The sequence below is a fragment of the Zootoca vivipara genome, chromosome 2 (genome assembly GCF_965207765.1).
Source record: "Zootoca vivipara chromosome 2, rZooViv2.hap1.1, whole genome shotgun sequence".
In the NCBI taxonomy this organism is placed as follows: Eukaryota; Metazoa; Chordata; class Lepidosauria; order Squamata; family Lacertidae; genus Zootoca; species Zootoca vivipara.
The window spans coordinates 101,628,197-101,655,605 of NC_142584.1; the positions used below are offsets into that span (position 1 = coordinate 101,628,197).

General features: G+C 40.0%; 1 protein-coding gene across 8 annotated transcripts in view; it reads left to right on the forward strand.

The window, feature by feature from the left end:
- Positions 1–27,409, forward strand: part of CFAP20DC (CFAP20 domain containing) — a 147,120-nt gene that overhangs the window by 13,750 nt on the left and 105,961 nt on the right. For 4 of the 8 annotated variants that reach the window (XM_035106799.3, XM_088662618.1, XM_088662621.1 and 1 more), the window contains 4 exons: positions 743–841; positions 2,156–2,245; positions 3,130–3,223; positions 12,163–12,235. In XM_035106799.3, coding sequence (XP_034962690.3) covers positions 821–841; positions 2,156–2,245; positions 3,130–3,223; positions 12,163–12,235 — 278 coding nt within the window. In that variant the 5' untranslated portion in view covers positions 743–820. Of the gene's footprint in view, positions 1–742; positions 842–2,155; positions 2,246–3,129; positions 3,224–5,591; positions 5,611–12,162; positions 12,236–27,409 lie in introns of those variants that run through there. The other 4 variants (XM_035106802.3, XM_088662620.1, XM_088662622.1 and 1 more) reach the window with 3 other exon arrangements.

Sequence of the window (27,409 nt, forward strand, 5' to 3'; positions counted from 1 at the left end):
TGGTCTGATCCAAGGTGGGCTGCAACGTAAGTCCTACTACCATAGAAATATATGGTTAAAAAGTAAGGGAAAAAAATCCCCAAGACCATTTTTAGGTTAAAGATGGGTTCTACTTCAGAAAAAGTTGAAGACTACAGTTCTAACACCCAGAAGGGCCAAGTTCCTTCTTCTGCCGCCTAACAACAACAACAACAACAACAACAACAACAACAATAATAATAATATTTATACCCTGCCCATCTGGCTGAGTTTCCCCAGCCACTCTAGGCGGCTTCCAGTACATATAAAAACATAATAAAACATCAGACATTAAAAACTACCGAATACAGGGCTGCCTTCAGATGTCTTCAGTAGCCTGCTACTACCCTATCCCCAAGAGATAAAAACTTTCCTGGCAATGCCTTTTTCACCAGTAATCATGGCCATTGAACTACAGACCCCATGATCCTCAGTGGAAAAAGATGCTGGCATATTTATGTTAGGATGCTGCACTACAATTGCTTGAATATTTGTCAGGATTGATTGATTGACATCTAAGGTTGGATATTTGTCCTGTAAACAGAGAAAGCTGAACTAGCTAGTAAGCACAGCCAGAACCAAGAAGGTTGTCCAGAATAAAACACACTTCTTTTGCTTCAGGTATTACGGGATACTAGCTAGTGCTAGGCAGTATTTCAAACACAGTACCATTTCATATTTTAGTAAAGCTTTTGTGGAATTTCATGTAATGTTTTTTCTTTAGTTCTAGTGACTTCTAGAAGCATCCCATTGCTCACTGATGTATTGAAATAATTATTCCAGCTGTGAAATTGCTGTCAGGATGTTCAAGAATGAATATCAGGTAAAACAGAAATGTTTATTCATTAACTTTTACACAAACTTATAAACAAACTTTAAAAAAGAGCAAAATTTTGAAAACGTTAGTTTGAGCTTTTAGTTTGAACTTTTTAAAAGCTCAATTATTGATGTTCATTTCTGTTTTATAACGTTCTAGATCTTCTTCAAAGACTTGACCAGGAGTCCACAAACTTTTTCTGGCTTTTATAGTTAGTCAGGTTCTAATCATTCCCAGCCTGTAAAGCTGCATATACAATTATTCTTTTAAAGTGTATTTGAAGCACATTTTCCCTTAATGACTCTGCTGTTTCCAGCTAAGATCCTGCTCCAGCCCACAAGCAGGACATGAGAGCAATAGCAGTCTCCCCACTTGTTTTTCTTGGCAACAGATGTTCAGAAGCATACCAAGACTCTAACCCCTTTTAAAGCCATTCAAGTTGGGTGCAATAACATGGCCATGAATTCCAGTGGTGGTTTTTTTTGAGTGTTTTAAAACATTCTTTGCAATATTTTTAAATACTTGTTTTTAACTTTTTAATACAGAATGTTAATATTTTATTTTATATTTTTGTAAACTGCTAGAAGCTTTGTTGCAATGAAGTGGTGTATCACACACACACACTCACACTCCTTTTGTCTGTCTTGAATCTTTCCTAATTCAGCTTCATTGGATAACCTTAGTTTTTAGTATTGTGAAAGGGGGGAAAAACTGTTCATATTCTCTACAGAATGCACAATTTCATATGTCCTTGTTCCAGACTAAAATGAGCCAAATGTGTTTTTTATTACCAGCTCTTTGCCATAATTATACAACAATAAAATATATAATAAAGCAATCAAAACAATTAGAAAAGGAAAAAAAGAAAAGTGTAAAACCAGTAAAAACAAGACCTCTTTCCTAGTCAGTTACAACCAGATGAGACCCAATTTGTTCATATTTGAATTGAGGATCCCCCCCCCTCAATGTGCATAAAATTATACTTGTTCAAGTTGAACAGCATTACCTATTTTACTGCTTATTCACTCAGTTTGGAAATATTCTTTTGGAGCTCCTTGCAATCCCTTGTTGTTGTCACCCTGGATAATTTGGTGTCATCACCAAAAGTATATTTTTTCCCATAAGGGGGTTAGGTGGTGCACCTGCATTAGCATTTCTAATCACCATTGCCACCTGGACATCTTATTACTCTTGGTATCTATATCAGGAATTGGATACTATTTCAAATGGATACCATTATGATTAAATTATTAAGCAATGGGGTGAAAAAAAGCACAAGTGATACCATACTGGACAGTTCATTGTTTGCTTTTCTTACAGGGTGGCCCATTTGTTGAAATCTTCAGTGCTCAAGGCAAGAACCCTGGAATGAAGTGGAAGGTTTCTGGCAGTCCTTCAGTAATTGGGAAGGTACGTTTCATGCAGGAATGATAAGACCTTGGTATATAAACTAAAGAAAATGTACATGAAACTTAACATTAGAAAGTAATAAGGGCTTTGACCTGACTGTGGAAGAGTTGTCACTTTCACTTCTTTTACTGTGACAAAAATAAATGACCACAGAAGTTAGCGCTTCATACAGCTAAAAAATTCTAATGGCAGAAGGCTTAGAATAGTTTTTTCTTATTACTGCTGGTCTAGTCCAGTCTTTTCCTGGCATGAAAATAGGTTCACCGGCTTAAATTCTGCATGTTGGGTTTCTTTCACAAAGGCAGAGGAGGAGGGAACTAACAAAACAATTTTATTTATACCCTGCCTATCTGACTGGGTTGCCCCAGCCACTCTGGGTGGCTTCCAACACACATAAAAACTTAATAAAATGTCAAACATTAATAATAACAATCTGACCCAATACAGTATCCCAACTTTCAGCTTCCAGGGGTGGCTCACAAAACAGAATAAGTACTGAGTCCTGATAGCAGTCCCTAATCTCAATCAAAGACTCATTGTTCATGGAGAAAGCTCTAGGAGAGTGGTGGCAAACCTGTGGCCCATGAGCCATATAGGACTCTCCAAGATTTCCAACCATTTGATGTTGAAAGTGATTTCTTTCTTTTTGCAATCCAGAGAATAAGTATAACACATCATCCTCAGGGGGTTTGCCAATAGCAGATGCAGCCTATGAGTTAAAAAAAGGGTTACCCACCCCAGCATTGACAGTCAATTCTGCTGCTGCCTTTTGCTTGTGATAGGCTTCACAACCAATAAAAATCTTTGTATTTGTAGTAAATTGGTGTTTTGGGACAATTGCTTTGGCCGCCCCAAGTATAATACCTTCTTTGTTCGTTTTATAGGAGTTCGATAAGCAAGTGAAAGGCTTTGTCTTTGTGCTTGAAGGAAGCAGTCAAACAAACAAGATGCAACTTCCTAAGGAAACCAGGCAAACTCGTAAGTGTTGTTGTTGTTTGGTTGTTTAGTCGTGTCCGACTCTTCGTGACCCCATGGACCATAGCACGCTAGGCACTCCTGTCTTCCACTGCCTCCCGCAGTTTGGTCAGACTCATGTTCGTAGCTTCGAGAACACTGTCCAACCATCTCGTCCTCTGTCGTCCCCTTCTCCTTGTGCCCTCAATCTTTCCCAACATCAGGGTCTTTTCCAGGGAGTCTTCTCTTCTCATGAGGTGGCCAAAGTATTGGAGCCTCAGCTTCACGATCTGTCCTTCCAGTGAGAGCTCAGGGCTGATTTCCTTCAGAATGGATAGGTTTGATCTTCTTGCAGTCCATGGGACTCTCAAGAGTCTCCTCCAGCACCATAATTCAAAGCATCAATTCTTCGGCGATCAGCCTTCTTTATGGTCCAGCTCTCACTTCCATACATCACTACTGGGAAAACCATAGCTTTAACTATATGGACCTTTGTCGGCAAGGTGATGTCTCTGCTTTTTAAGATGCTGTCTAGGTTTGTTCACCATCAACTCGTAAGTACAAATGTATTAAATATAGTTGTAATACAGTATCATAAAATGTGATTAGGCTTTGATTTTTAACCAGTAGTGTGCTACAAATATAAAATTTGGCCAGTTGTGTCTTAAGCTAGGTTCTTCCAAAGTTAGAGGGAAATCTCTTTTTCAGCTAGAGCCACTTAGTCAAAAATTACTTTTGCTCTTGATATTTTAACCATTTCCCCCTAGGCCTCCTGCTGCTTTAAGCCAGCATGCTGCAGAGAATAGAGTGTGATGCATAGATGGAGGAGAAATGAATTCAAGCCTTCACTTGGTTATTGAGCAGACTGGTTCACTTTCAGCATGACATACTTCACAATGTAGTTAAAAGGATAAAATGGCAGTAGGAAGGACATGTACCCCACTCTAAATTCTTTGGAGAAAAGGCAGGATAAAGCTGAAATAAATAAGGAATACATGCATCGTGTGAACTCAGAAAATGGAAAGTCCCTTCCTTGTGAAGTCAAATGCTTCCCTGTACAAAGTGCTTCTTTTCTAAGGAACCAAATGTCTTCCTTCCCTGTTGGTAAGTTCAGCAGAGTTGACTGGCCAGATGTGATCATATAGGCCCTCTAAAGATGATGACCAACTGACAAATATGGGCACACATTGAAGAGGGTCTTTGAATTGTTTCTGTGAATTCTGGAAAAAGAGCTGTAATCCTGTATTTTCCATGTTATTAGGCTTGTTTAATTCTTATAAAATTCCTTTATAGGAGGAAATATTTCATAGAATTATGGAGTTGGAAATGACCATGAGGGTAAACCCTGTATAATGCAGGAATCCTTTGCCCAATGTGGGACTCGAACCCATAACCCTGAGATTAAGAGTCTCATGCTCTACCAACTGAGCTATCAGATAAGATTCTTATCATGAATTACCAAGGCATTCTGTTAAACCCTATTGAGGGTTATGCGATCTTTCCTCACATAATTTCAACTATTATATGGCAAGCCTTTCATACAAATCAAGCTACCTCTGTTTATTGTGCAACAAATGCATGGTACAATTATACTAGGCCACTTCTAGGGTTGCCAGACTCAATAGAGGACAGGACTTCTGTGCTTTTAATTGCCCTGCTCTCTTTTGAGTCTGGAAATCTTAAAGAGAAACCAGCAGACCCTTTGCGTAAACAAAGGGTCTGCTGGTTTCTCTTTAAGGTTTCCAGACTCAAAAGAGAGCAGGGCAATTAAAGGCACAGAAGTCCTGTCCTCTGTTGAGTCTGGCAACCCTAGCCACTTCCCTCAAGGAAAACACCTGTGTTTCTAGGTTATTGCCATTTTCCGCTGGGAAGAGAGACACTGCTTTCTTTCACCAGCATATTAATTTTTTCATGTTTCCTCCAAAGTGCCCAGCACCATTTTGTCCTCGCAGCAACCCTGTGTGGTAGGTTAGGTTGAGAGATAGTGAATGTCAGGGCAGTCTCATTATTTTAATTTGGATCTCCATCGTTCAGGCTGACAATGTAAGGTCACAGTAGACTGGCTTCAACAAAGTCAGGGTATAGAATTCATTTCAGATACTGATGTCGAACCTTGCTAGTCTTCTGTATCTTGCATTGTGCCTTTAAAAACAAAGAAATCCCAAAACATAGTTAGCTTGCTCTTAAATTCATCACATATGAGGCAATCAGACACACACACACACACAGAGAGAGAGAGAGAGAGAGAGAGAGAGAGAGAGAGAGAGAGAGAGAGAGAGAGAGAGAAACAAGCGTTGGGGTTTGGAGACAGAGTGAGGGCAGCATGTCCTGCAAGTGGATGAGCTCTTAAAAACTATGCACTGACAGCAGCTGCGAAAACATGGGCAAAGATATGTCCTAAATAAAAGAAGGTACATTTTGAGCATTAATAGTGCATTTTTTATTTAGTGAGCTGAGAATTCTGGGAACTGAGAAAGTAGTATATGTCTATCTGCTAGTCATATCACAGCTTATTATTGTGCAAGTAAATATTTTCGGTGGTAGTCAAAATTACAAATGGGGTTGTAGCAATGAGTTACAGCATAACTTCATAAGGAAATAGTATTCAATAAATATGTCATTTTTCTGTATATAAAATGTTAATTTAAAAATGTTTGGCAGCATGTGTTTACGGTTTCTACTGCTCCTTTTTGTGCGCTCTCTTTGGGTGTGTTTTCTAAAGATCTAGAAAATGAGCCATCAGTGATTTTAAAATGGTTATATTTTGCAAACAAAGGAATGATTATTTGAGGAATATAGTATCCAGAATGTGGTCTAATAGCTCTGCTATTTTCTCAGGCAAGAAGGATCTGTCCCCATTTCTTTCATGATGACATTACAAATCAGCCTCTAGGCACTGCACGTTGTTTAGTCTATATTGCCTGTTTGTTTTGTTTTGTTTGCTTCAGATGAAAGATGTTAGAAGCAAATGTAAGAGGTAGCTTTTATTTCTTTTGACTGGAGTTTACATGGGCCTTTGTATGTCAAAATGGGTACAAAATTAATTTCAGCACAGGGAAAGAGTAAGCAGCTTTTTCAGCACAGATGAAATGTACTCTGAGCTGGTATGGTGAAGCTACCACATGTGTATTTCATTTTCATGGAACTAAGTTGATTAGAATATTTTTTCCTTGAACCTGTTTGATATCTTGCTATTAGGGATCTAACTCATTCATTGTGGCATATGGGAAAGCCCTTTTATGCATGGGATTCATGCACGCAATGGCATGCTTAGGGTTTGGAGCAAGTGAGATAACCAGTTGGTTAACCAGTTTCATATGCATGTTAGTAGTATTCAAATAGAGGAGAAGTGATCGAGTCTGAGTAAAGTATAAGCTGAAGGTGACTCAGCAATGTTACATGGCTGCTGAAAAAGCTAATGCAATCTTCAGCTGCATTAACAGAAGCGTAAGGTTGTATACTTAAGTTAAAAGGTAAAGGTACCCCTGACCATTAGGTCCAGTCGTGGACTACTCTGGGGTTGCAGCGCTCATCTTGCTTTACTGGTCGAGGGAGCCGGCTTACAGCTTCCAGGTCATGTGGCCAGCATGACTAAGCCGCTTCTGGCGAACCAGAGCAGTGCACGGAAACGCCATTTTCTTAAGTTAGTCATGACTAAAGTAAGCCCATTTACCTCGGTGGGTCTGCTTGGAGTATTTAGATAACAGGAGGTAATAAAACTCTGCTCTATGCTGAACTAGTCAGGCCACATCTGAAGAACTGTGTCCAGTTTGTGAGTGCCACATTTTGACAAAGACATTGGCAAACTGGACCGTTTGTAGAGGGAGGCAACCTTTTCTTTTCTTTTTCTTTTTTGCACCGAGGGACAATGGAATGCACTTCTGGGGTGAAGTCAAAGGGATAGTTTGTCCACTTTTGGTCCCCACCCTGCACACAGCTCTCACATGTGGCTCCTAGAAGCTGTCTGCATGCAATAGGGGAGTCTCCATATACACTGTCCAGGCTTACACCCCAGGGAGGTTACTTTGGTGCTGCTAATGCAGCGGTTTGTCTTCACCCCCGGAGGCACACTGTATTGTCTCTTGAGATAGGTGGATGCCAACAACAACAACAGTAATCTGGCAAAATCAAGCTAACACCTCTCATTGAGTTTGTATACTTAAGGTACATTTGTAATAGGCTTGTTTATAATTATAATTATAAACAGCCTGTTACAAACGTAACTAGAGGGCTACAAGGAGAAGGGGACGACAGAGGACGAGATGGTTGGACAGTGTTCTCAAAGCTACTAACTTGAGTTTGACCAAACTGCGGGAGGCAGTGGAAGACAGGAGTGTCTGGCGTGCTCTGGTCCATGGGGTCACGAAGAGTCGGACACGACTAAACAACAACAACAACATAATAATTATATTTTGGGAATGATTCGTGTTCTTATGTAGCTGCATTGGTTTATACTTTCTGGGTGTCCCACAATCATATTATAAAGTAGCTGTATTCTATGTCAGAAATCAAGCACTGCTAGGGTTTGTTTCTTTTTGTTTTTCAATGTATTGCTTATCAATAAAAAAAATTCAGCGTGTCACAAGCAAATTGTCATTCTGAAAGTGGCCTCGAGAAAAAAGTTGGAGAACCACTGCTTTAAATGCACTGACTCCCCCACTTTCCAAATATAAATCCAGAAACAATAATTAAAACCTATTTGTAGAAGAGAGGGAGGGGAAAATAAAAGTTTAACCTCAGGTTTCTGGATTTATCACTTAAGGCAGTGCTCCCCAACCTTTTTATTACCGCGGACCAGTCAACGTTTGATAATTTTACTGCAGCCCGCTGAGGGGGGAATGTTGATTGTTTATATTTTATTTAGATTGTTTTGATTTAATAATTTTAATTTAATTGTATTTAATGTTCCTTGGGCGGCCCAGTACCAATTGATCCATGGACCGGTCCCGGTCCATGGCCCGGGGGTTGAGGACCACTGACTTAAGGTATATAGAGGGTTGGAAATCAGACTCAAATTCTTAGGATTTTAATGAGAGGTCTCTGGGAGTATTTTAGATGCTGTCTGCTATCTTCCTTTAAGATAAAAAGCCGAGTTTAAACCTATCAAGATGATGGCCCTGTGGGCGAGTGATCCCCAGATCCAGGAGATAGATCAGCTGCTTATTCTGGAGAGGGTTGCACATTCCCTCTAAATCTACAGTTACATAGTTTGAGGGTGCTCCAGGTCCAGTCTTTGTCACTTTAGACACAGGTGGTCCAAGTAACTAGGAGCTTCATTGGCCAGCTTGGGTTGCTAATACATCTAAGAGACTGTCTCACAATATCTCACTGCCCAGAAACTGTGCTGTTCAGATGGGGCACTGATGAGTGTACCATTTGCCACAGAGGTGCACTTAATTGCTCATGGGAACCAGGCTTTTAGGGTTGCAGCTCCATTTCCTTGGAATCCATTACCAGCTGAAATGAGATAGACACCTACCATTGTGAAATTTAGGCACCGACTGTAAAGTTTACTGCCATTTGAACTGTATCTTGGATTGGGATTTGCCATTTTCAGCTATGTGATTTGGTTGTCATGTGATGTTCTGGTTAAAGGGAGCATTCCAATATTTATTGGATAGTATTTTGTAATTACAAATTAACTTTCCAAACACTGGTTATATGAGAAATGAGGCGCTTTAAAGTGTGCTACTGCATTAATGTTTATGGGTTCAATTAATTTTAAATTTCTGCTGTAAAATTTTCAGATCTCTAAATATTTAATGCATCTTTAATGAGAAATGGAATTTTGAATTGTATGTTGGCAGGGTTACAACAAAGTGCTCAGGCTTAATTTGAGAATTGTTAATTACTAAGATTGTTGCAATCTTTGTGTTTACAGCTTAAATTTGAATTACCATTTCCCTTGATTTTGCAGTGAACTGTAGAGTCATTCTGACTCTTACCACTTTGTATTTATTTAGAGATTTATTCTGCAGGTCAATTATCGCATATTTAAAACCAAAACATTAAACTAGGCTTTAAAACTGAAAGCAAAAATGTATCAGTAAACAGCAGGCAAATGTTGGAGAAATTGCTTTAGGCTATGTTAAACTTAAGACATCGGGCTTGTTCTATTGAGTGCTCTTGAAAGAAGTTTTTTGGTGTGAATTAAGGCAATCAAAAACTTTTGGAAAGAAAATTTAAAAAATTCCTTCCAGTAACATCTTAGAGACCAATTAAGTTTGTTATTGGTATGAGCTTTTGTGTGGATGCACACTTCTTCAGATACACTGGATCAGAAGTCACCAAACCCTTGTATATAGTCTGGTGATTTTTTTAGGATCAGCTCAAAGTTGCTGAGATTTCTTGCAAAGGGGAAAAATCCTGTTTTTATGGGGTTCAACTCACACTTCTGCAGCTTCTCTAGGAAAGGAAAGGCACCCATTTCTAATCAGCCAGTCACATGTCTCCCTCTGCAGACAACAATTGAGGCCTAGGCATGGGGCCAGACGGGGTGGGAAGGGAGCTAGCTCCTTTATCTCCCTCCCCAATCTCTTGCAATCAGCTGCTGAGCAGGTTCCTTTCAACACACTCATTCCCTCTTGTTAGCCTTTAGCTCTTTCTTTCTTTCTTTCTTTCTTTCTTTCTTTCTTTCTTTCTTTCTTTCTTTCTTTCTTTCTTTTTTAAAAAAGCATGATCTGCCTTTAGCCCCTGGGCAATTCGGCTACTGGAAGGAATTTTTTTTATTTTGTTTCGACTACAGCAGACCAACACGGCTACCTACCTGTAACAAAAACCTTTGGGATATGAACATAGGAAGCTGCCTTCTATTGAGTCAGACCATTGGTCCATCCTGTTCAGTGCTGTCTAAATTGAGTGACAGTGGCTCTTCAGCATTTCATTTCAGCAGGCAAACTGTGATATGACAACAGGTGATTTAAAGATCAAGCCATGGTTGCAAAGGAAGTTTTCTTTGCATCCCAGGCTCTTCATTTGCATCCCAGGATTGACTTCAAGCCGTGCCTGAAAGGAAGAATTCAAGCCAGGGATGCAAAGGAAGAATCAGAAGTGCACTCTGTAGACTCCTCATTGCAGACAAAAGTCAGCAGTTCTTGAATTCTCTGCCTTTGTGTCGCTGTGCGCGAAAAAGTGTAAAATTCAAGAAGTGTCAACTTTTGGCTGCAAAGGCAGAATCAGGAGCACATTGATTTCTTCTTCCTTTAGCTGTAGCGTGTAGCTTGAACTTTCCTGTGTCCAATGTCATATATGATGTCAGGCCCATGAAAGGTGGATGTGGCGAGTCCAAAATAATCTGATAGGGCTGCCATAGTATGGCAGTGCCATACCTCAGAGGTTGTCCAAAATGAGTAAATGGGTTGGCCTGAGGTTTCCCAGCACTGCTTTAAAGAGGCTTGTCCCCAAGGCCACAGTCCCAATTATGCTTACCAGGAAGTAAATTTATGACATTTATATACTCCCAGTTCAGCAAAGTTCTCAGAGGAATTTAAACATAGAATGAATGCAAAACACAACCAAAGTCCTTAAATAATTTTTTAAATCATTGAACCCAGTTAAACAGGCTTCTTAGTTAAAACACAAAATTCACAGCTGCATATCTATTAACTATTAAAGACACTGAAAGGGAAAAGCAAAAATGGGAAAGATTGAGGGCACAAGGAGAAGGGGCCGACAGAGGATGAGATGGTTGGACAGTGTTCTCGAAGCTACGAACATGAGTTTGACCAAACTGCGGGAGGCAGTGGAAGACAGGAGTGCCTGGTGTGCTATGGTCCATGGGGTCACGAAGAGTCGGACACAACTAAACGACTAAACAACAACAACAACATTGGCAAAGAAAAAGCGCTTTATATGTATTTATGCATTCTGACACTAACACCAGATTGCGCAGTGGAGTTCTTTTCTGCTAACCCGATTTCTCATACAGAGTTTGCAACACATTTAACTGAAATGCTTCTTTGTGTCTAGATAAGGGGTAGTCAACCTTTTTATACCTACTGCCCATTAATGCATCTTTCTTGATGGTAAAATTTCCTTACCGCCCACCAGTGCTTGATGGAAGGAGGATTCAGCTTGTGCCGTAGAACCCCCTACCGCCCACCTAGAATCCTGAAACGCCCACTAGTGGGTGGTAGGGACCAGGTTGACAACCCCTGGTCTAGATCATGCTTTTAAAAATAGAGATCCAAGCATAGGGTAACACAATCCGTTGTTTAGGGCTGATGAATCAGTTACATCAAGGATCACAATCAGCTGGTCTTAAGACAGTTGGAAGGGTTTGTTTTTTAGAATGGGGTTGGTCAATTATTCATTCAGTTGGTCATAATACGATAGTAGTACTGCATGGCTATTCTTGTTCATACAACTACAGAAACCTCCACCCCCTCCCTTTTTAAAAAAATTATTCTGTGGCCATTATTAATCAAAATCATTTTGTTTTTTCTGTCCTGAAATGGATTTTGATTTTTGCAAGAAACTTTGGCTTTCTGCTTTCCCATCTGAGCTTACATTTCTGTTTTAGACATCCAGCTTAGAACAAACCCTCAGTTGCCCCCAGCTGTCCTAATCTGAATTCTATTGTGTGGTGAATTGTTTAAGTGGTTCAAATAAACTTTGGATTTCTCATCTATGAGAGTAATCACCACATGCTTTTGCTGGAACATGCCTGTGAATTTTTAGATTTGTTTTTATGTGCCCTTGTAGAGTTATGTGTCTGCTGTCAACGTACTGAAAACTGTAAATAAAGTAATTAGATCTCTTTTTCGTAGGAGTTCCACCTGAGCCACCAATTGCTTGTTTAGAACAGTATCCCCTTTTATTGCGGCTTGATTTGGTTTCCTCCTGTTGTTTTTCCTCTTTTTATATATTGCAACAACCATGGGAAATAAAGTTCCTATCTCTATCTGGAATGCTAAATAATATGTGTAGGGTGTACTTTATGTATTTCTTTTCTCTTTTTCTAGTTGGACTGATCCAGCAATTTCTGGTACTTCAGATTTATGTACCATTGGGACAAGACTTCTCTACTGAATTGCTGTAAGATAATGCTAAACTTCCTATCATGTTCCGTTCATTGTAGACAGTCAATCAATTGAACCAGCACCAACTGCTATTAATTGCAAGTGGCAGCTTTTCCATTAAAGAACAGCGACTAATCAAGTTGACATGGAGTAATTAAGCTAATTTGATCACTATTTCTCAGACTCTTTTGTGGTATATTTCCCTGAGGACTAGAAAACAAATTCTCTCTAATATAATACATCTATATATTTTTAATTGTGAATATATATATGAACATATTATCTAAAACTTTATTATATTGTGTAATTAGAAAAAGTAGCATAGGTGATCAGTTCCTGATTATGAATATGAAACAGTTTTATCACTTTAGAAGACTGAGAGAATTTTGTTTTACTTTTCAGTTGTAATTATTCTTGTTCTTTAAAGATCACTGATTTTGTTTAGTTCCTTATGGATACTGCATTGAAAACTCACACCACAGTTCTTCATCAACTTATGTGTGCTTAAGTCTTAATTGATATCAATGCAATTTTGGCTGCAGTACACACTCACATTTTCTCAGTTAAGGAATAGGGCTGAGAGAATGTAATATTTGCTGCAGCATTTGCTGTAATATCCACTTACACTGCTAGAATGCCATAAAGAGAAAACTTAATTGAAAAACTGTTGTATTGGATGTGACATTATATATCATAGAATGCTGAAGAAGTGAGGCCTGTCTCTTCCTAGTAGTTTAGCTTTTGGGGCATTATGGGCAGTGCATACGGTATTATTTGAATTACCAACCATATTAACAGTTTTGTGGTATTACAATCTGTTGAATTGCATTAAAGTCCATAGTGGTCTTCATAATTTGTTTCACACTTTGTTGTATCAAAAACTACCCTGTGCTTGAACCTGGGGGAAGAGCTGGGTGTTAAAACTCTGCCATATATAAATATCCAAGGGCGCCTGAATGAGATTCTTATCCTATGTGCCTCTGCACAATTGTACACCGTCTTATTTGTAAGATTCTGCTGGATGCAATTACTTTTTCACTGGAAGTTTGAAATATGAGATCATGGCCACTCAAATTATCTTCTGATAAATAGGGACATAAGTGCTGTGAAATCTTGAAGATAAAAACTTGGAAATCTATAGCATAATGCACTACAGTTAGTGGCAGTTTCCCTCTGTACTCTTGTATAATTTAATGTCATATGTTGCATACTTCTATTCTGTATAGTAGCATGCTTTCACTACATGATTGCTTCTTTCTTAAACTGTTAATTTGAAGGAGACTAGATAATAAGCCCATCTTCCTAAACATATAACACCATGCTGGGTCTTACTTCACTTCAGAAGTATCTGCTTTCTGGGCTTCCTTCCAAACTGTTGATCTGACTTTAATTCAAAGTGTCTTCTTAGTGTTGTGCCTACTAGAATCTCTGGAACCAAAGTTGCTTTGATTGCTGTCTGGGGAATGAGTACAATTTCCTCCTAGCTGGCCATTATCTCTTGGGCTCCCTGTACTGAAGAAGGACCAGATGCTAATTCCATCTGCTGTGTCCAGTGGGAGAGGAAGTTGCTAGTAATGTCCTGAAAGACTTAAAATAAGCATTGTAGCCGTTCTTATAAATTCCATATTGGTTTCTTAATCAAGAACTTGGTAAGATACATACTGTGCTATGGGGTCTGAAGTGTTCTGTATTACCATAAACAAATGGTTCATGGTCCTCCTAGCCATAGTGTTCAGGACAAATTAGATCAAGAATCTAAAGATCAAGGATCTACAGGTAAAGCTTACTTTCGTGGTTGTTTGTTTGTTTGTTTGTTTTTTGCATAGCTTTAGTACATAGGAATGCAGACTCTAGCCTTTCCCTGAGTTTATGAAAATCCTATTTGTAAGAGCAGACAGCTTAATGTTGAATTATTATGTCCTGAGAAAAGCATGTTAAGTATAGAACTTGTAAAACTAATATTTTACATCAGTTTCCCCATGCTCATCATTTTTGAGATATTCTGCAGTATTCTACCAGACTTTACTTAAATTCCTTCTTTATGTTTAAATATAAATGGTCTGACACTTTTTGGGTTTTCCCTTGATGTGCGAGCTCCACTGTTAATGTAGCAATAAATGGGAGCTGAGACGGTATATTTCTCAGAGCATTTGATGATATGTTATCATCTCCTGTGTTGCTGGACAAGTCTTTTATGTGAATGCCATCTATCATACTGTTGCATTTTGAAAATACTGTATGCATTCACCTTGACAGCAAGTATTTTGATTCGAGTTTTATTTAATTGTATTTATTTTCCATTTCTGCCCTTTTGTTTTCTTACCTTCCGCCTGTCTTCATATCAAATCGAAAATCTTGTTTCAACTGTTTATGAAATAGAAATGTATGGGAGAGCTCCTTGGAGACTTTGTCTTTATTGAAGAATCGTTCTCTTCTCTCCTGCCCCATTGTGTCATAGGGATGCTAATTTCAGGAAGGCCTCATTACTCGGTCTTCCCTCATATAGCTTGAAATGTCTCACAAAAAGTGATAAAACATTATGAAAACAGCAATTCATAGAAAGAACAAAAACATATTGGAAGTTGCACAACTGTTTTCTTGTTTGGTAGGAAAAGGACAGTCAGATGTTTGCGCTATCCAAGCGACACTTAGCAGCAGCATTTATTTTTATTTTCCAAATTTTTATTGACATTGACAACCCAAAAGTGCAGTAGCAGGGCATTACATCATGCCATATAAGACACAAATAAGCAACACAAAATGAAAAAAGGAGAATGGTGGCTCAGCAATATAAATCAAGACAACCATATTTTCTGAGCTGAGGTGCATGGTGAATATTGAGCATCAAGGTCTAAAACGTAAGAAATAAAATCCCACCAGATGGCGTACAAATGTTCTGAATCTTCCAACCCTTCCGAAAGCAGTATCAACTATGACAAATTTTAAGGAATGTGCACTATAATTCAGAATTATATGTTGAATGCCATTTTCTTTCCCCTTCATATTTAAGCCATTGTCTTACCCTTTTCAATAGGTAGTTCCATCTTTTCCAACTGCTGAAATAAAGTATCCCTAATATCAACACCACGTGTCTCTTCCAGTGGTATGAATGCATATGTTTCTTTTTGTTAACCGGTTGGTTATTGTCAAAAGCTACATCTATGAAGCAAAGAATCATTGTCATTTGCTCACCGTGGCTTACATCAGGCATCCCCAAACTTCGGCCCTCCAGATGTTTTGGACTACAATTCCCATCATCCCTGACAACTGGTCCTGCTAGCTAGGGATCATGGGAGTTGTAGGCCAAAACATCTGGAGGGCCGCAGTTTGGGGATGCCTGGCTTACATTCCATGTTCAGTTTAGAAAGATTGCAAAGTACTTAGCAGTACAAGATGCTGAAAGAATTTTTTCTATGATGGCATTGTATAAAAGCTGAATTAACTCTTTCCCAATACACTGAACATGTGTCTCATTGTTCCTTATTGTACACAAGTGCTGATTCACAACTGGGTTGGGCACAGCTAAATATTTATCAAATCTGAGAAACCTTCTGTTACCAGATGTGTGTACTTTTTCATGTGTTTTCCAAGAGGTCAAATGGTGTAAACCAAGAGCTCTCATTAAAAAAAAAATGTCATTCTAAAATTTGTTGTTGCCAGTATTTTTCTTTTGGCATGTTTTCTTCATCAACAATTTTTTTTTAAAATATGAAGTTCAGCTTCTTTCCATTTGTGAAAATTTTTCAGATGGTCACTACTTCTCTTGTGTCCTTCTGAAATAGCAGGTATGTTTTTCCAATCTCTTGTTCCTTTATCACAAAGAGATCGTGATGTTCCAGTAATGTTACAAGTAAGCAGCTTGCAACAAAACAGAACACAATTATTTGATATGGAATACTGACATCATTGGTGATTAATTATTTCTCATTGGCCAGTGTCCATGTATAATTACAGAATGAGAATTTTCTTCAGTGGATTATTATCCTTAGGAAACACAAATTGTTGAATTGGTCCTGGCCCATGCTCCACCAAAATTTGTTGCAAATAGGCCAAGCGGCAGGCTCACTAAAGTTAAAAATTGTAGACAATGTAGCATTTTCAGATTCATTTGTTTTCAGTTCTTGATCTGAAGTACTTTATTTGGTTTGTCTTCTATGTTCAAGCTATGTTCCTCAAACCAGTAACTTTTGAGACAGTATGTAAAACTCATTTCAGCTTCAGTCTCAGTTTGGTGCTTGAATTCCTTTCATCTGGTTGTGATTGGAGATACAACCTCCTTGTTTGTTTGGATTTCCTTTTCAGCCTTCCATACTGGGAACCAGATAATTTGTTTTTGCCATGTAATAAACCAAACTAAGATTTTTTTTAAAAAAAAAGAATAGAACTATCAACTCCAGTTTTGAAACCAGCTTTGAGTGTATACAAAATTACACAAACAAGAGTTACAAATTCCCAGCTCCACCAACAGTTGAGGAAAAAAACTACAAATACCAAAGAGTATATACAGATATAAATTAGCAGCAATTTCCCAGTCATAGGAAGAGAAAACTTATCAGTTGGTAAGAAATGTTTGTTACAACAACATTCATCAGTAGCTGATTCCAAAATGCTAGTGTGCCAGGGCAGCAGCAATCACCAAGGTGAGCCGATCAGATCCACATATGCTCCTAACATTTCTTCCCATAAACTATTGTGTTGTAAGCAAGTCACTAAAAATAATAATAATATGCTATTATTCGCCTTGCCATGGAGCAATGGTAAGTCTGTCATGTGCCTATGAATTCTGCAACCTTTTGAATTCCACTGCCCTTCTACTTTTGCTGTCCCTAACATTTTGCTACCCTAGGCAGCTGCCTAGTATTTAAACCATCTCAAGCTCTGCAACTGGAATACATATCCCACTGTGTGCCATTTTCCATTGATACACCTGTCCCCTTTGCTTCAGGAAGTCATCAGCATTGGAGAGGCACAATGTCCCTGGCAGCCATTTGGATTCTGTGTGAAACGGTCATTGTTAACTCCTTTCTCCATCCTTCCCCAATGTAATGAAACCTGTTTGCACTCCTCAGCTGTGATTGCTGAAGCATGTTTAGAGAATTGACTCAGCACTGCCACTCACAGTGATAGGGTTTGTTTTTAGTGCTAGAAGAAGGGTTCAGAGGTTCTCAATCGAGCTGTTTTAATCTGGTGTTTATCTGTTGACAAAAACTTCTAAACCTGTCCTGAACTTTAGCAGTTGGGTAGACTTCAAATTGAAATAAATAAAATATACCCAGTTCTGGTTTGCTCCAGGATAATTACATTATTAAGACACTGGAACAGGAAATAGGGCATTATTAATAGTGGGTAAAAGTCTAATCAAAGTTTTCTGTTACTTTTAGGCATTTCATATACTCCTAGTTTAATTTCAGATATATAAAATCCTAATTAAATCATGACCTCTGCATACCAGATGGATTAGATTCCCTTTAATAATCTTATTTATTACAATATGTCATAGTAAATTAAAAAGTCAGCTCTGATTAATTGGTGTATTCTAGAACTCCTTCAAGACATCCAAAATATTACAGAACAGTTTGTCTTCCAGCCTAGGGGCCTCCTGATGTTCAGATAACTAATGAATGTTATCTCTCTCATGGCTCCTATTGTGTTGGTGAGTTAATGTAGAAGTTTTCCTGATTTGACTCCTGCTTCTCAAATCTCAAAATCCAATCTTGAAAAACGGTTGGAAGAGAACTGGTGAATTACTAAAATAGTAAGTGTGTCGAATTAAAATATCATTATTACCTATTCTTCACTTATGCACAATTTATGCATTCAACATAGTTGATTGAGAAATTTTTTCCAATTTTTTCCAATTGCAAGCTGTGTTATGTATAAGGGAAGGAGGACGTGCATGCTTGACTCTGCTCCCATGGGGGGAAAAACACTCTGTACATGTAAAACTAATGTCCTAAGGAGGCATGTTCAGCCCAGCCTTCTGCCGGGCTTGTTATATTTATTTACTTATTTCTACCCTGCAGTTCTGCTTACAGGCTGGACTCCCAGTGCAGCTAATTATCAAATTTATTTGTTTCCATTTATTAATCTTTTACTATAAAATATCTTGAAGGGAGGTTATTGGTTTGTAGTGTGTGTTTTTTATTCTTGTTTTTATTATGTATATTGTGTTTTTATATTGCATTTTTATGTTGTGAATCTCCCTGAGATCTACAAATGAAGGGTAGTATACGAAATAAATAAATAAATAAATAAATAGCAAGGACAATACAACATGAAAAGTGAAATAAAACATAGGGATGTAGAGCAGCAGAAAATTAACTTGTTATCAGGATTGTTGTAATCTTCCATTATAGGTCTCAAGGATCTTCAGAATCCCAGCTTGTCTCTTACAAGTCTTGGTGCTCTTGTCATCGTTGATTCTGCTTGTTGCATGTTTTATTTCCTCCTGATTACAGGACCACATCTTTACTCCAGCATAGGTTCCTTGGCTCAGAATTCCTTCTCAACTCTTGTAAACTCGCCACTGGAGGTTTTCTGGCCCTCAGACCTTCCTCACCACCTCTCATTTCTCTCCATCTTTCTACTTTCCCTGCCAACATGTCCTCCTGTGTCTCCTCTTACGCCTCTCTTCTCTTTCCCCCGTTTACTTTCTCTATATCTTCATGACTCAGAGGCTGTGACTATTGCAGGTGCTGCTGCCAACCTTTTGGTGGATGTAGGGAGGCAGGAAATAGTTTTGTCCTATTCTCCAGCAAATACCAGCAAGATTCCCTGTACAATTTCACAGTCCAAGACTCACGTGCCTCAAATATGTTCTCTTCTATATGAACCTTGCTCTGTTTACATTCAGTGGGGTGGTTACTACTCTTTGTACCCCCATACCATTTGAAGTAAGAGCATCTGTTGCAAGAAGCATCCGCCCTACCACTGTTGAGCCAATGAGGTTTATCCGGGCAGTTCCATAACCTAGCTGTTCAGAAAGGCCTAGTTGTCTGCCTTGGTCCTCTCGTTTGATTTCTATTGCGTTTCCTTATTTTTGGCTCTTATCTGTTGCTACTTCATTCTGTTGAAAAACTCCTTTGGAGAGATTAGGCTTAAGTGTTTTACATAAATTAAAAATTGTTAATCTAAAGTGGGCTGGAAGTTCATTGAAAAATGTCCCATCTACATGCACCCATAGATGGCAATCCAAAGACTAGCTCTGTTAAAATAAACAACACTGCTTCACAGCATGGATTTGTTCAGACATGCCATTCAACATTCTCAGGATAACTTTTGGCACTATTCCTGTTACCCACAGGAGTTACATTTCAGAATATATTTTGAAAACTGAAATGGATCCTGGAATCCTGTTAAATCCTGCTTACACAGCGCTTGAGCTATTTGAGAAAAGTCTTCTTCCTTGATTGGAAGCTGCACTTGTATAGGGGCTGGTACAGCAGGAGAAGTAAGGTTACTTGAGTGCATCTAAAGAAACCCTTGAAGAGAGCCGTATTATTAGGCTAAAAGTAGTGGCGAAAGGTAATCATTTCCTCTAGTTGCCATGGCAAGCTGTTATAAGTGGTACAGGTAAGCTTTGGGGAAGGGAATAGAAAGAACATATCTTTAAAACCAAACAAGAGAAAGGGAGATTGAAAACATTAAAAAGAAAGATTTTAAGTGTCTCCTTTCTCCAGTGCACAAAAAATGTGTTTCCTTTGAGCAAAGGAAGAAAGTGAGAGAATTGTCACTTCAGGCAAAGGAATCAGCCTACGCACCTTACTACCTCTTTTGAATATATTCCATGCTTCTCTCCTCAGCCTGCGCCAAGTCTTCTAATCTTCTAAGTAAAAAACATTTTTAAGTGGAATTTCTTTCCCTAGTGTGTTATCCAAGAAAGTGTTTGAATAGGGAAGGACGTAAAATAAGTGCCTGTTCAGTGGTATTTTCCCACAAGCAGGTTTTTATGGTTTGAAGATTAGAATGCATTCCTTTTTTTCCATCCTGGTGTTATTGGAGGTTAATTGGCCTTTGCAAAACCAAGGTTTATTGAGTAGTTATTTCAGCTGCATCAAACCTGACAGTTAGTAAGAAATATTTTGGGGTCAAAATGTTCATATCAGAATAATGTTCTAGGCAGTCAAGTCAGCATAAGGACTAGATTAAGGTTCAGAGAGGTGGAATGGAGCAGGAAACCCATTAGAAACTGGACACAAAGCAGTTAAGTTGCTATTTGAAGCATATATATCTGCAGTGGCAACCCACGATCCTGGTTTTGCGATCAACAGCTCTTATAGCTGCCTTCCCAAATCTGGTGCTCTCCAGGTGTTTTGGTCTACACATCCTATCAGCCTCAGCCATTATGGTCAATGGTCAGAGGTGATGGGAGTTGTAGAACATGTCTTATGGGGTGTTAAGAAACGTAATAAAAATATTTTCAGTGCATAAAATATACAGTACAAAACAAATGCTTTATTTTTAATAATAATAATAATAATAATAATAATAATAATTTATTTATACCCTGCCCATCTGGCTGGGTTTCCCCAGCCACTCTGGGTGGCTTCCAACCGAATATCAAAAACAGTACAGCATCAAACATTAAAAACTTCCCTAAACAGGGCCGCCTTCAGCTGTCTTCTGAAAGTACTGTAGAATAGTTACTTATTGCCTTGACATCTGCTGGGAGGGCGTTCCACAGGGCGGGTGCCACTACCGAGAAGGCCCTCTGTCTGGTTCCCTGTAACCTCACTTAGCCAATAAATATGTCTCCATACATGCAAATATATTAAATATGTTATAATTTGATGAGGTACAATATGCATATTCCAGAGCAAATAGCCAGTCATGTTTTATTATACCATAAGAAATTACACACTTGACCCAATAAGATAATCAAGTGATAGAACACTAATATGAAAAGCATCTTGTTTAAATGTACATCAGAAGAACTCTGGAAACCAAGCCTTATGAGGAACAGTTGAGGGAGTTGGGTATCTTTAGCCTAGATAAGAGGAGACTTAGAGACAATATGATAGCAGTCTTCAAATATCTAAAGGGCTGTCAATTGGAAGATGGAGCAAACTTGTTTTCTTCTCCAGAGGGCAGGACCTGAACCAATGGCTTCAAGTTACAAGAAAGGAATAACACCAGGAAGAACTTTTTGATGGTAATAACTGTGACGGTGGAATGGGCTCCTTCGGAAGGTGGCAGGCTCTCCTTAATTGGATGGTTTTCAGCAGAGTTTGGATGGCCATCTGTCATGGATGCTTTAATTGAGATTCCTGCATTGCAGGGGGTTGGACCAGATGACCCTCTGGGTCCCTTCCAACTCTGCAATTATATGATACTATAACAGGTGCTGCACTGGTTTGCCAGAAGCGGCTTTGTCATGCTGGCCACATGACCTGGAAGCTATACGCCGGCTCCCTCGGCCAATAATGCGAGATGAGCGCGCAACCCCAGAGTCGGTCACGACTGGACCTAATGGTCAGGGGTCCCTTTACCTTTACCTTTATAACAGGGAAAGTCCCAAGTAGATGGTCTTAAGGAGACAGTAGTTACTATATCAGAAGCAGCTGTAAGTGAGATCAGGATACCAAGTTGAAAACAGCAGTCTGTTTATTGTATAACTAGTATCTTGAAGCCCGTTAAATTAACGGGTGCTAGAACATGCAATCCCCCTCGCCCATTCCCCCCTCCCTTCTTTTCTCCACCCACACGTGCCGGGACTCTCCTGAGCTGCCACCAGCGCTGCTTCTCTGTCGCTGCTCCTCCTCCTCCGCTGCTACGGTCCATGCCTAGGCAGGGGAGGGGGGACGGTAGGGGCGGCCAGGGCCCTCTTTCCTTCCTGCCCTCCCCCTGGGTTCGAGCCTGCTTTTGCGAAGGGTTAGCGGGGAAGAATGAGCAGCATCCCTCTGCTGCCACCGGCTTCTTGCTGAACGCAGCGGAGGCACGGGGTAGCAGAGGAGATGCTTCACGGAGCAGGGAAAGAGGGGCGGGCGGCGGGCGGCTGCCACCCGCCACCCTCCCTGCTCCCTGTCAAACATCTCCTCCCCCCCGGGCTGCTCTTCCTCCCCCCCCATGCGCTGTCCCCGCTTCTGTCTGCCTCTGACCCTGCACCGCGAGGGAAACGGTAAGCAGAGGGGTGGGGGGAGAGAGTGCGTGTGTGTGCGTGACGCCCGCTTGCTGCTGGTAGTCGGGGGGGGAGCGTAGGAGAGAAAAAAAGGGGAAAAGCAGCCTCCTTCTCGCCTTTCCCAACCCACCCAGAGCTGAGCCCGCCACACGCCAGGTGGGGGAGGGGTTGGGATGCGGGGGTGGGGGTGGGGAATGGCGGCAGCGGGGACACAAACACCCCGCCGGCAGTGGGGAACGCGCGCTCGCGTCTCAATCCCTCACGGTCCCTTCCCCTCTTCTCCTCGCGCCATTAATCGGGAGGCGAGGCGCGGAACGGCAGTTTGGAGGGGAAGCCGTTGAAGGAGAGAGAACCGCATTCCGCCCCCCCGGCTCTGTGTGCGTCTAGTTTCTGCGTCCAATCCCGGTGTCCGTGGGGCACATGCTCAGTAGCGCGGAAAATGGGACACACGGAATCTGGATGCAGAGACACAGGGACTTTATTATATAGGATAGGTGAATGTATAATTTTTATCTATTGTTTTAATCCCAGGTGCAACCATAAAAGTTCACATTGGGTTTAGTTAATACAGGTTTAGGAGACTGGATTTTAAAACATTAATTTATTATCCTGCTTAGTTGACTTGCTATGTTGTAAAGCTCCAAATCTTTGTAAATTGAAAATCCCCCCCCCCAATAAAATATTTTATTGGCTCCCATTGTCAGTGTGGCAAAAAACTTGATAAAAAATCCCTATGCCTGTAAATTCTTCATGCTGCCATATTTAGCAGATTGAAATCCTAAAATCCTAAATGATTATATTAATAATTTACCCCATGTATACTTAGGGGCACAGGTGGTAGCTGTTTACATTATTTCAAGTGGGGCAGTGTTCTGTGAGCTACAGCAGTTGTTGTCGTGGGCATCACATGACTGCCAAATCCTCCACTTAAGATGAGCCATGTATTCCTACACAATCTGTGCCAAGTATTTTATTCCTTTTACAGAAGAAACTTTTTTATTTTAACAATTTTAAATGGCAGGCTGTCTAAATCTTCCTTAGTCAGCCGTTTGACTGCTGGCTATTTTGATAAGAAGATTATTCCTGGTTCTTTATAAGTTCGCTCAATTTAAGCCTAACTTCTCTTTTAAAGTATCTACTTTTATTCCATCAAAATGTCTTACACAATATAAAAGCATTTTAGCAATGCTGTGTTGCCATTAGGACCGGAGTCTACTACAGGGACAAAGGACGAAAGCACCTACTTCACCTTGGCTTCAGCAGAGTCTCGGACAAATTATCAACCTTTTGGAGTGTCTTGATATTTATACATGACGATTATATGGTCCAGCTACTGGAAAATTGCCTTAGAAAAGATGAATGATTCATCTGCAGCTGCTTTCATAATTGAAAAGAGGGTAAATGTTCTTAGTTAGTAGGCATACTTAGATTAACCTTCCATCATGCACATGGAACCAAACATTGGTTCAGGAACAGTTAAAGTTCAATTATTTCACCTTTCAGCATTTTAAGTTGATTGATCTTACGTCACTTTACAACAACTTTTGTGGTGGTATTATTATCAGGGCGGGTTACAGCCATTTAAAAATGCAATGTTGAAATAGTTTAGAACACTCTGGGGAGGTCACTTCGGTCCTGCTAACACAGCAGTTTGACTTCAACTCCAGAGACGTACTCCATTGTCTCTCAGAGACAGACGAAAGCCAACAAAAAATGCCAGCTATATATTTCCTCCTTTCTCTTCCTCCCATGAAAGCCAGGCATTCTGGTCTGGGACCCCTCAATGCTATCCTGATGTAAGCATTAGTTACAGGTAGGTAGCCGTGTTGGTCTGAGTTGAAGCAAAATAAAAAAATTCCTTCAGTAGCACCTTAAAGACCAACTAAGTTTATATTTTGGTATGAGCTTCCGGGTGCATGCACACTTCGTATCTGATGTAAGCATGTTAGTTTAGAGGGACATAACTCTGTGACTGCACCTCTGCTTCCTCTTTCACTATATTAGCAGCTAAATTAGTGCCAGTGGTTCGGCTCAGCAGCTGAGCTGTCCTGCCATGTTTGCCTTTTCTGCTTTAAATGTTCACTTTCTCTGCTAGCACTCTGCTATGCTCAAATACTTGTTCTTTATTGTCATTTATCTGACACGGATGTTGCCCAGAGGGTAAGTCAGGTTTCGGTTTGGTGGTTACCAATATTCACACACTAGAGAAATTGTGAATTTCTTTCTACTAAATACTGAGAACTTAAAGTAACGTCTTTCCATCACAGGGGTGGATGGGTGCTTTATGTGTGTGTGTGGCTTTGGGGGTTAATTATTCTTATCCCTTACTATTAATGAAGTTTGTGAAGGATGGTGTCTTAATTAGTCCTGGGGGACTACTTCAGTTGATTATTGCAGTGGCTTCTGTGTACTCCTTTATTAATAAGTAGGCTGATAACGTGCTGTTTTAACATGTTATTTAGCATTGTCAGTGTGTAAGACACTTTCCTTAAGGTGGGAGTAATAGTGTCCCTCCCAAGAAATCTTAAAATCTAAGTCGGCCAGTTTGAGTGAAAGGAGATGCTAACTTGATGAAGCAAAACAGCCAGGGAGGGGAGAGTTAACAGGTCTTGGAATGCCCATAAAGAGAGAGACTAGGGCAGACCACTACTGGGAGTGCATTTGCAATTATTGGCTATCTCATTGGTGGCATTTTATTTCTGCTGTTCGCCACTGTCATTTTAGCATTGCAGTGACATCCAAACAAAGCTGCAATCAAGACTGTTTGTCAGTTCTCTGGTGCGTAGGGGTGGAACATGAAGATCTGAAAAAAAGAGGGCTTAGAAAAGAAATCACAGTAAATGATATTTGCAAATGTGTGAACTCAGTTTGGACATGTAATTACACAAAGCAATTGCCATTTGGAAAGGGTGAAAATTGTAATTGCATGCTTCGAACAGCAGCCCACGACCCTAAGCCTCCTCAGTTTCTGGAAGTCTTTGTGTACTGAAACAAATAGTAAATGCAACTTCTGTACCCAATTAAGTGCTTGTTTGTCTTTGTATAATGAAGAAGCTCTTGGATATTGAAGTAGTTACAAAATGTTATCATTAACTTCTCAGTTGTTCACAATAATATATCCTGTAGCTGCTTTGTCGTCTGTATTCAATCTTCTTATTCTTTATCCCTGGCCAAAGAGATGCCATCATAAAACTACATGTGCTGTAAACATGTTTCAGGATCAGCAGGACTAGGTGATTGAAATGGGAGAATACAGTAGAACCTCTACTTACAACTGCCTCAGGTTACAAACTTGGCTAACTTGGAAGAGTTACCTCGACTTGAGAACTTTGCCCCAGGATGAGAATGGAAATCGTGTGCTGGCGGTGCAGCAGCAGCAAGAGGCCCCTTACTGAAAGCACGTCTCTAGTTAAGAACACTTTCAGGTTAAGAACGGACCTCCAGAACGAATTAAGTTCGTAACTAGAGGTACCAGTGTAACCAGTAGTAGCCTAATACTGTTGCCTTTTTCTAGAAACTGTTTTATGAGGTGGTGGAGCTGCAGTGGTCAAACTAGGCCTCGGAACCCTTACAGATTTTCATAAAGGTAAAAAGTAATTGTCTCATTTCACTTTTATGAAAATAGATGTAAAGATGTTCCACGAGCTATTTTCACCGTATTTCATATGCACAGTGTTCTGATGAATAGCTACTAAAAGAATCCATGAGATTGTATTTTCATAAACATTTTACTTCATATCTTCTTGTTTGATAGAGTATGTGTGTTTCATGTTGCTAAGGGTGCTTCCACACACAGAGCTAGGCAGGGGCAGACTTCCCATTTTGCCACTTGGGGTGACATGGTAATTTCCTGCTGCTGCCCCTCCCCACACTGCCACCTTGCTGTCCCACTGCCTGTGAAGCATTTCATATCTACATTGCACAGGAGCACTTGTGGAGTGCTGGCAAAAGTGCTGGCTTCTGGAAAGATCTGTTTCGTGACATCTTAGGCACTCCATGACTGTACCGCTTCTCCACTGGCAGGGGGGGAGCGTGCCACCTCTTGGGATTCCACCACTTGAGTGGGTTGGCCCTGGAGCTGGGTCTGGAGAATAAGTAGCCGGCAAGAATACAGAACGTGGGTCACCCTTTACATGGAACCCACCACCACATTTAGTATCCTCAAAGTAAAAAGCATATTGCATAACCCTGATGAGGGAGACCTTTGCCATGAAACTCCACTGAGCTTGTTTAATATCAACTCTCTAGCTTTTTCTGTTTACAGCTTTGCAGTATTTTTCTGACATTTGTACAAAACGGCTTCTAACATGGTTTTCACAGCACCACAAAATGTGTTTAAGTAGTGCTAGCATAAAAGCCCTGCTTATCCCTGAGTCCTAAATACTTACCGAAATAGAAGAGCCTCATATTGCTTCAAGCAGATGTTCATGTTTTCCAGACCAGTGTAAAAGACACATACCATAGCTGGAGAATGCGTAGCTACCAAAAAGGCTGCCTTCACTGTGGGGTTTGTTTGCTTAAGATACAAAGGGCACTATTTGAAGGCTATATTCAGCAAACCATATTGCAACAGAAAACAGAGGGAGAGCTGATGTAGAAAAGCAACTAACACTGCTGTGAGCAGTATAGCAAGCTATATGCTCAATTCAATGAATGGTTGATGATTATATTTGGATACGGCCTTACAGGAATATTGCAAGCATTAGTGAGATACTGCAAGTGATCTATTTCCATATGTAACAGGTAGCTTATGTTCCTTATAGTGGGACAGACCTTTGGTCTAGAATTTTTTTCTCCTGACTATTTTTCCCCCCTCATTTCAAAAAGAAAACAGATTTTTTTTCTGCCTTCCCCATCATCACCATTCATCATTTCCCAAAACATTTAATGCAAAGTGGATACTAGCTTATGAAAATGTAGACTAGCTGATGGGTGTTAAATCCAGCTGCTTTCACTGTGCGAACAGGTATGCAGAATTGAACCCCACCCATCAGCTGAAGTCACCAGCAACATCAGCTGAGGGTCAGCTGGGCATAGCTTGAGGGAAACGGCCTCTTGACCCAAATTGGACCC